At 42.1% G+C, this 10,069-nt stretch overlaps 1 protein-coding gene across 42 annotated transcripts in view; it reads left to right on the plus strand.

The window, feature by feature from the left end:
- The window catches only part of LOC137652475 (G surface protein, allelic form 156-like), a 51,131-nt gene extending 48,494 nt beyond the window's left edge, over positions 1 to 2,637 (plus strand). For all 42 annotated transcript variants that reach the window (XM_068385861.1, XM_068385863.1, XM_068385884.1 and 39 more), the window contains 3 exons: positions 242 to 370; positions 629 to 772; positions 959 to 2,637. In XM_068385861.1, the coding sequence (XP_068241962.1) occupies positions 242 to 370; positions 629 to 772; positions 959 to 1,146 (461 nt within the window). In that variant the 3' untranslated portion in view covers positions 1,147 to 2,637. The remainder of the gene's footprint in view (positions 1 to 241; positions 371 to 628; positions 773 to 958) is intronic.
- Positions 2,638 to 10,069: the final 7,432 nt, after the last annotated feature.

The raw sequence follows: 10,069 nt of genomic DNA on the forward strand, positions 1-10,069 counted from the left end.
TATGGGTTATACCATATTTTAAAGTAACCTAGCTTTTGTTTAAATAGGAAATAAGTTGAAAAATAGTTTGAAATAAAACTAAGTTTCTGCTAAGAGACTTAGTTGTACACATCAGCACCTTTTTGTTAATTTTTTCTTTTAACTAGACTAGTTACTCTAACTTGAATTCTTTTTGTGTATCAGAGAAATACCAAATAGAAAAGTCAAATATGACCACAAACTAAACTTAATCACTAAACAGTAATTACAGACTGTGCTCCAACTGCAACTTGTCAAAACCTTGGAGACTACTGTTCAACTAGCGAATGCCCTGCTGGTTATGTGAAAGCTGCCGATGCTTGCACTCTGGGATGTCACTGTTGTAAGAAGTGTAAGTATCTAGCTTAGTTTTAAAATTGAACTTCACCAATGAAAACGGTAGAGTTCCTTATTTTGCCCAATTTATGAAGGAGGTAGGATTTGAACTCAAAATTAACTTGGACTATTCTGGATTTCAGGTGTTGGGAATACCTTTTTTTTTCTTCCTAGTACATCTGTCAAATTAGCTGGGCCCCTAAGCATACTATTCTTATCTTCCTACAGTCACTATTTTTATCTTCCTACAGTCACTATTTTTATCTTTCTACAGTCACTATAGTAGACTACTGCACTCCACTTGATGGCTGCAAGAGCTTGGGAGACTTCTGCAGCGTTTCAAAGTGTCCTTATGGATATTACACTTTAAATAATGGCTGCGACTCTATAAATGCAGACTGTCACTGTTGCAAGAATGGTGAGTTAAAGTTCTTTAATCCCAGAAAAAATGTTTCAAATTGCTATGAAATTTAAGAGCAAAAGTACATATTTTAACAAGTAACTTGCAAGAACTGTCTAAATTTATAAAATTTTTAATTTCTTTGCAGTTGGGCATGAAATTTAAAAGCAGAAATGCTGATTTTGACCAATTTCTCTTTACTAGCCTACCTACAGCGGTCCAGTGAGGATGTTCAAGTTGATGCTCCGGTCTCTGAAGCAGTTACTACTGTTGCGGCAGATCAAAGCCCAGAGGTAAATCAAAGCCCAGAGAAATCTGATGCAGAAGACCCTGACGAAAATCTCACAGAAATTCCTTCAGAAGCGGAAACTACTCTACCCCCACTAGAATAATATAAAAATTTATTTATATTTTTAAAATTTTTAGTTAAAAATCTTACCGATAATTAAATGAACTTAAGTTAATAAACTTTTTATCTTCCATAAAAGTTATTGACTGCTTTTAAAGAATTAACTATAATAATGCAATTAGACTTACTGCTTCTTGGAAAGTCTTAATTTTTACAAGAGTGCTAGCAAGTAAATATTGACAATGTGAAGGTATATATCATGTAAATCTTTCTAGTTAGTATTTATATTTAATTTACATTATATCTATATATTACACAGTACTAGAATCTCAGGACACAGAAATACAGTTGCTTTTAATGCTGTCATTGTAAGATCTATATCTTTGTACTGTGACGTTTAGTTTTATTAATTTACTTAACACTATAGAAGACGCTGAAATAATGGCAAGCAAACTTTCTAGCATTGTGTGGTTCACTTAATCCAAGCAGTCATGTGTAACGAGGCCTTGTGGAAGTAGCGGCTAAGACATAATGTGGGAAGTGAGGATAACTAATTTAATCAGTTTTTCAATCTGTGGTTATATTTAAACAAGAAATATTAATAAGATTACAGAGCACGTCATTTGAAAATCTACTTTAGCGCTGAACTTCACTGGAAATGTTTAGTCACAATATATCGAGTTGAACAGAAATGAAAGTGATGTACTCAGTCCTCATTTGGTATAAATAAAAAAAATTCAAGTTATTTATCCACTAGGGGTCTAGCAACGGAGAGCGACACAGCGGGAAGGGGTATGAATCTTATAAAGTTAAGACTACATTGTAAAGTAATTTAAAATCGAGAAGGCCAGGATCATCCTATTCCAGCAGGACTGTAACAACGAACTAACGGCGTCTAAGTTTGGATCTCGTTGAGTTAGGCGTTAAGTGGATGGGTAGTACCATGGATATCCACTTGAGTTAAGGAGGGGTAGCTGTCCCAGTTGCGTTCTCTCCGTCTCCGGTCTTGTTGGAAAGAGATTTGACTCCGCATTTTGACTGATCAAAAATGGACGCCAACCGGTACAACGCTTAGCTAATGTTGATTAAGAAACTTAAGAGCATCAAGGTCACAAAGCAATGCCTTTGTGCCTGCAGTCGTCCATTCGTTTTCTTTACTCCAATAATAAAAAATATAGGTCCTGTGATGCATGGCTGCACTACTTTTAGCCATGAGTATTCTAATACTGTATTGCCTAATCAATACAGTAATTTGAGTTAAGGTTTAGTTTTACCTATGCACTGGAAGATTCACTGACCAGGGCAATAGCCTAGATCCTATAAATTAGGTACGGGAGCATTGCGATTGGATTTACTGGAATGAGTAAAAAATAGCTTGCCGTCGTTAATAATCAAAGAAAGACTAAGAATGCCATGTGCATTTACATATAAACTAACCATTTGCCTCTTGAACATTGACTTTGCTCAGAATTGTAAGCTTTATCTAAATTTTGACCATGAGTGTTATACAAAAATAAATATGCTTAAAAAATAACACTTTAGTTTTTCTCTTAATCTCCTTTTATTTTTAAAGTGACTGTGGAATCTACTACATATTTACTAACTACTTGAATATTTTATCAGAATACAAAACTTTATTGACTTATTGATTACATAATTAAAATGAGTTTGTTCCTAAATAAATACAAAACCCAATGTTTTTACAAAATGTTTCAGCATTGAGTTAGTTTACCCATAAAGACCTAAAACTTTTAATTTGTAAATTTTGTTAAGTCAAGACAAACTGCCATTTGAGGAAGCAAATACCATTATGAACAAACTTGTCATCAGTTGGCTCATATTTTCTGATGTAACTCCTCCCTGGGAAAAGGCGGCCTGAAAGAAAAGTCTGCGTTTGGGAAAGCCCAATGGTGTATTCCCACTGCCAGCTGACTCAGCAAATGCGATACAAATCCTCCATGATTGTTTATCAAGATACTGAGGAATGGTTGCTTAAAACCTCTGTCCCCTTGAGGGTCTTTAGTAACCCTAAATATGAAAAATTTTAAGTAATTTTTATTTTTCCTAACATACTTACCGAGAATTACCTCTTCGGAGGGTCCTTGGACCTCTCTCAATCTCGACCAAGATTTCCCGTGCTACCCCCCCCCCTATCTCGCTCCCGATAGTTCCTACCCCCGCCGCCAGGATAATTCCTGCGGCCCGGATTAGGGCAGGACACTGCTTTTCCCGGGTCAGGATCTCATTAAGTCCTCCGTTTAGCCCGACTCGGCAATAGAAGAATGGCACTCGGGGACGGAAGGGAGGGCCATTACTCAGAGGTAATTCTCGGTAAGTATGTTAGGAAAAATAAAAATTACTTAAAATTTTTCATTTGTTCCGACACGAATACTTTACCTCGAATTACCTCTTCGGAGACTTACACTTTAGGAGGCGGGAGAGCCATTCTGCCACTTGGTTAGGCACATGGTGCCTGGAGGGCTACGTAATGCGGGGGTACAGAGAGCGGATAGGGGGTAGCAGGGAAAACTTACGCTTATAATTTTAGGCTTACCTCTTGACATTTTCTCTACTGAGTCTTCTCCTGACGAAGTAGGGATGAGACTATTCACTTGTTGGGGACGTCTTCCAGCCTGCCACTACACAGCTTGGAGGGCGGCGATGACTGTCCCAATGGAGAATCCATCCAAAGACTTTCTTGAGTAGTCTTTGAGGTAGTGGGCCGTGAAGGTCGACTGGTGTGACCAAGTGCCGGCCTGCAGGATCTGGCCCACTGCCATATTTCTCTCAAAGGCCAAGGAAGTGCTCAGGCCTCTGATGTCATGGGGACGGGGAGTGCCTGGTACTGCCACCTTGTCTTCTTCATAAGCCCTAGTGATGACTTGTCTCAGCCAGAAGGAAATAGTGTTCTTGGACACTTGCTTCTTATTAACGCCTGAAGAGACGAAGAGGTTCTTGGCACCCGGACGGAGATGGGCCGTCCTTTCCAGGTATTTCCTGATCGTCCTGACCGGGCATAACTTCAGGTCGTCCGTATTGCCTGTCTTGGGGATGGCTGGAAAAGAGAAACCTTCAAACCTCGGGTCCCAGACTGCTGGGTTCTGAGTCTTCGCTACAAAGGAGGGTACGAACTTGAAAGATACCTCCTTCCACCCTTGGAGTGTGCCACGTCGTAGGAGAGACCGTGGATCTCACCTACCCTCTTAGCCGAAGCTAAGGCTAGCAAGAAGACTGTCTTGAGGGTGAGATCTTTGTCCCCGATATCTCTGAGTGGTTCAAAGGTCGGACGACACAACATTTTCAGGACCTTGGCCAGGTCCCATCTAGGCACTCTCCTGGCTTGGGGAGGGCAGGATTGTTCGAAACTTCTAATCAGCATCCCTATGTGTCTTGAGGTCCCCAGGTCGATGCCTTTCAGGAGAAAGACTTGGCCTAAGGCTGCTCGTACTCCTTTAATAGCCGGGATTGGCATTCCTATTTTATCCCTAAGGTACACTAGAAAATCAGCTATGTCAGGAACCGAGGCTTTGAGAGGTCTTATTTGTTTTGTCGCGCACCCTTTCGTAAAGGCGGCCCACTTCGCCTGGTAGACTACGGTAGAGGATTTTCTTAGGTATAAGGACATCCTCTTGGCTGTGGAGGAGGAGTACCCCTCCTTCTTCAGGAGTCGCTCGATAGTCTCCAGGCGTGAAGTCGAAGAGAGAGAGGGTTGTCGTGGAACCTGAGGAAGTGCGGTTGACTCAGTAGATCTGACCTGACGGACAGAGGCCACGGAGGTTGACTCGATAGGTCTTTAGGTCCGCGAACTACTCTCTCTGTCTAGCCACCAGGGCGCTACCAAAGTCATCTGTAGGCTTCGAGCCACCTTTAATCCGCTGAGCCCATGTCTTATCAGCGTGAAAAGGGGGAAAACGTACACATCCAGATTGTCCCACTTGTTCTGAAAAGAGTCTTCTAAGGAAGCTTTCAGGGTCTGGTACAGGGGGGCAATAGACTGGGAGTTGGGCGTTGAGGTTGTTGCAAGGCGGTCAACCCCGGGGCGCCCCATCGTTGAATGATGAGCTTGGCTATTCCTGGGGGAAGGGACCATTTTGTCCCTACTATGTGGCCCATTCTGCTGAGGCCGTCGGCCAGGGCGATTTAATTTCCGGGAAAGAACCTTGTTAACATCACCCCTTGATTCCCTATCACTCAGTCTAGATTCTCTATGGTGAGATCGCCCAACTCCTTTGATTACAAGTACCCTGCTTGTTTATGTATGCCATTACCGTGGTGTTGTCGCTCATCCACGCCACGGAGTTCCCCTTTTAGCAGACTTGCGAAGTGTAGGCACGCCTTCTGGACTACTTCCAACTCCAGGACATTGTGTGGAGTTGTCTCTCCCCTTCCAACCAGGTCTCTCGTGCCGCTTCGTCGAGGGGAAGGGCTCCCCATCTCTGGTTGGAGGCGTCTGTGAACAGTAGGAACGTCTGACTCTTTTAATCTCTAGTTAATTGATATGGAAGGTCTTTTCTTTCTACGACCTCAAATTACTTAAATCTTATTTCTGAGAAGAGATCGGTTCGTATTTAACGGGGCACTTCCACTAAGGCTGCAGGAGGGGTCTTATATCTGGGACCACTGGTCCTTTCGAGAGAGCGAAGATTCATTCATCCAAAGGAAACTAGTTTCATCGGAGTTATGTCCCAGTAATCGGACAAGAACATAGCGAGAGATAACCTTTCGAGAGGGAGCTACCATCTATGAATCTCTCAACCCTGTTTACTGTATAGAAGGAAAAGCTTTCAGACCAAATCTGTCCCTGCCAAGGCATCTCTACATCAGTGTGGGAAGAGGCTGGTCTTCTTGAGATCCTGCTAGATTCCAACTCCGTATTATTCTAGGAGATCTGTGATTTGGCAACCAAGATATTTAGTAGCCAGAGAAGCCAGTCGTCCAGGTACCTCGGCACCCTGAGCTGAGAATGGGCAAAGGTTTTCGATGCTGTGGACAGGCCGGAAGTACAGAACCTTGGAGTGATGGATGTCGTCTTAGAAATGGAATCTTGCTTTCTGGACCTGGGATGGATGGGAATCTGAAATTAAGAATCTTTCAGGACTTGGGCAAAAAGTTCTTCCTGATGGCCTTTACAAGGTTGTCTGGGGTCTACCTAGAACCTCGTGTGGAGCACAAACTGGTGAAAATGGGAGGTCTGACAGACTCCTGAAAGCTCCTACCAAGAGCTTGCTGAAGAAGTCTGGGGATCTGTTAAACCTGCTCTATGGCACCTTTGACCATCCAAGAAGTTTCCACACCTAGATTAGGGATTTTGACGCCCACTAATAGAATGATGGGGTTCTTGAAGTGTCAATAGGGGGTAAGTTCATGAATGGGGTGCTTTACCAGAAAAGGAAATTCTACCTTCCAAGGGTTTGCCAAGAAAAACTGCCACCTATCCCAATGACTTTGCAGGCATCCCTCCCTAAACGGAGCCATAATGGGCTCTGTTCATTCGTCCTGATAAGTGACTGACGAAAGTTAGCAGTCTGATCCTACCTTGGAGGCTGGTTGTCAGCAGGCAACAGGAGTCTGCGCTGCTTAAAGGTTGAAGGCCTTCAAGGTTGTTGGGGAGTGGCCATCCCAGGAGCAGTCTTTCTTTTCATAAAGGATGACTGTTAGCCTTCTGACTTTTCTATTGCTGCAGCTACTACTTTGAGACTAAGGAGTGTGGGGTGATCAACATTATATTGTTGTGCAAATAGATTACGTCTCTGGGTGTTATATCGTTTTGTCCTTATGCTCTTTCATATCCCATGCTGAACAGTTTGTCTAGTGATCTTTTCATATTTTGTTTACCTGATGGGAGGGACAGTCATAGCTTCATACAAAGTAATTACCTTCTCTCTTGTATTTCCTTCCTATTTGCCTTGATTAGATTTACTTTGGGTTTTTTAATTTGTATTACAATTATAGGGTCATTGCTAATTATATTCATGGTGGTTTCAGCAAAATCTTCAGATGTTTAAGTTTAATAGAACTTGTGCAGCAGCAACAAAGTGTTTTATTGTCATAACACTAGGTGACTTAACTGTTTAGAGGACTTAGCCAAAACTGCATCTTGGCATTCAAAGATGCAGTTCCTCACAGGTTAACTTTGGTGCAACAAGAACTCTAAATCCCCAGATCTGGACAACTCTTCTAATTGTTTACTACATCTGGATTTTTCATGTTCTCAGAAACTGCGGAGATGTTCGACTGGTCCACTTGACATGGCAGCTACCGTAGTTGCCAAAAAGGTGGAGGGAATGTTACCTACCTTGTTGCTAGGCACACCTGGAATGAGAGTTGAAACATCTGGGTAGAGGGGTTAGGGTGCGACTGAGTAAACTGTCTTTTCAAGACTAGTGGCAAAGGATGTAACATGGATGATCTGCTAGATCGCAAGGGATTTTCAATGACGAAACCAGTTCGTTAAACAGTTAGAGAATGTTACAAGCCTGGTTTGACAAGGACACACCTGTTTTGTGAGGTCAGATTGTGGATACCGCATTGATGGTGCAACGCCTGCTAGTAACTTAGGCACGCAGTGAGTCTCCAAGACCATCTACTAGACACATGACTTTTGAGAAAACAGGACCTCATCGCTCCAGAGTGGTGCTGGTTGTAGCTTCAGGGATAGGATCAGGCAAGTCAAAAATAACAGTAGTGGACAACGTACATGCATACTCCTGCTTTGGAGTTAAATGTCTAAGTTCTTGTTTGGTTATAAGGTTTTTACCATCGCTGGCATGTCCTTGCATTCATGTCTGTAATTAAGACATTTCTTTTTAAATTGGTTGGAGCCTTGCCCGCTCCTGGAGTAAGATCCTCTGTCCATTAAGATTGAGACTGAATAGCAGAGAACACTGTCCGAGCGTGATACCTGTGAGAAATAAGATTTATTAGGTGAACTACACCTGGAACACTTGTTCCTGGAAGGCGAGTATAAGGGTGGAGTCAGGTCTCTGTTTTGTTTCTGAAAGTTGACCCCTTTGTAGTGTGTGGTGCCACCCAAGGGATTTAAGGGCTCCACTGCCTTCTTCCTTTCATTTCCTTGAAATTTATTAAGTCTGGCTTGAGGGTTAAATGAACTATGATTATAGTGTGTGCAGACCTAGGCACAGTAGATTTTACAAATTTATTTTGCTTAAATGAAGGATTAAAGTCTGAATGAGCCAGCGCATGTGAGCCAGAGGCTGCCTGATTACCAGCCGAAGTTGAAATAGGAACACTGCCATGAGATGCATCAGTATCGTACATCTGAGAGAGTGCATTCGGTTTGTGTAGTCGCACATGGGGGAGCAGTTAGTGAAGTCAGTCCAAGTGGGCCAATCTTTACGCGTGGGTGAAACACATGGAGCTGAATAGTTGATAGATACTGTGATAACCTTCGTTTAATGAAAGGATTGTTGTTGAGAAAGCAAAACTAGATTCGTATTCAAATAAATTGGCTAACCCGTAAACAAAATATGTCGTGGACGTGACTGTCTATGTTCAGACATTACTCCGTACGGGGAGAGGTAACTGTCATTCGCCAAGTGAGAAGGCGTTCTCGGCTAAGAATGAGGAGATACTTCCAATGCTTTGACTAGAGAATCATCCAAATGAGAGATCTATTGTACTTGGTTCTCAAAATCTGAAATAAATCTATGGTGTTTGCCACTGGGCACACTTATGGAAGGAGATTGTGATCTGTCAAGTTCAATATAATCTGGAACTACTCTACAGGCTACAGGCTGTACTAGCACTGAAGCCAAAGGATCAGTATCAAGAATAAATTCATGTTTACTATACCCAATGGCTGACAACCACAAGTTACACATCTGAAAAAAGCTATTATGGCCGCCATCCTCAGTTACCAGAGTTACAGGGATCTCTTGATAGAGAAGGATCAGAGCAAGAGATCGTGCATCGCATGAAGGGGCTTTTACTTCTTGCCCTCGAGAGGCCTTAGATAAAGGCGACTATCTCCATTAATCATCTGGAGGCGGGCATGATAATTTTCCCACAGAGGGTGGCCATAACCTAAAAAAAAAAAAAAAAATCATATGGTGTATCCAAAGAATACTGCTTTACCATGGAAGTTTAGGCTTAATAGGTGCGGTTTTACTCTGACCCTTAATGAGTTCATGAAGGATCCACATGGGCGCCCTTCAAGGCCGGGACTAGTCTGCATACTACCTGAAAAACCAAATACAACCAATGCACACTGAAAGAAAGCACTTTAAAGAAAAAGGGCATTCTCTGATCCAGCATGGAATCTCGATCATACATTAGGAGAACCAACAGTGATTAAGAGGAGAATGAGTGGACGATGCTAAACCAGCATGAAGGTAATAAACAATATGCAGTTGCCAGCTAAGCACTTTCTTTACAGGTCATTGCAAAATGACTTGGGAGTACAGTAAACCCATGTTAATGACTCTGAAGTTTGTATCCACATGGGAATAAACCCTGCAGTTGCATTACTACATTAAGTAAGAGTTATAAGCAGTTGGATAGCAAGCTGGAAGATAGGAAACAAACAGAGGTAAAGATATAAAGCAAGTATAGCTAGGGATCAAAAGAACAATCTTTAGACCCTTAAATCTATCAATGCCAAAAGATAAATGCATTGATGGCTCTACCTCCCGACAAGGAACTTTCTTCCACTGGACAGTCGCTACCGATTTATGGTCTATTATAAGGGCAAGTTAACCACACCACATAAAACATTGCAAATATTACAGCATAGGAGTTACAATACTACAGAAACATTATGGAAGGCAGTCCTACGATTTAAAGGCATTTGCATACATCATTCAAATATAAAAATTAGTATGGGTACTTTACCATCCCGTGTTGACTTGGAAAGCAGCAGGTTGTATAGCTGAAGGATCTGCACAGGTGCTAAGTCTGGATTCCTCACTAATATCTATACTAGGCTTGAAATGTGGGGACAGCAACTT

Source organism: Palaemon carinicauda, chromosome 13 (assembly GCF_036898095.1).
Source record: "Palaemon carinicauda isolate YSFRI2023 chromosome 13, ASM3689809v2, whole genome shotgun sequence".
In the NCBI taxonomy this organism is placed as follows: domain Eukaryota; kingdom Metazoa; phylum Arthropoda; class Malacostraca; order Decapoda; family Palaemonidae; genus Palaemon; species Palaemon carinicauda.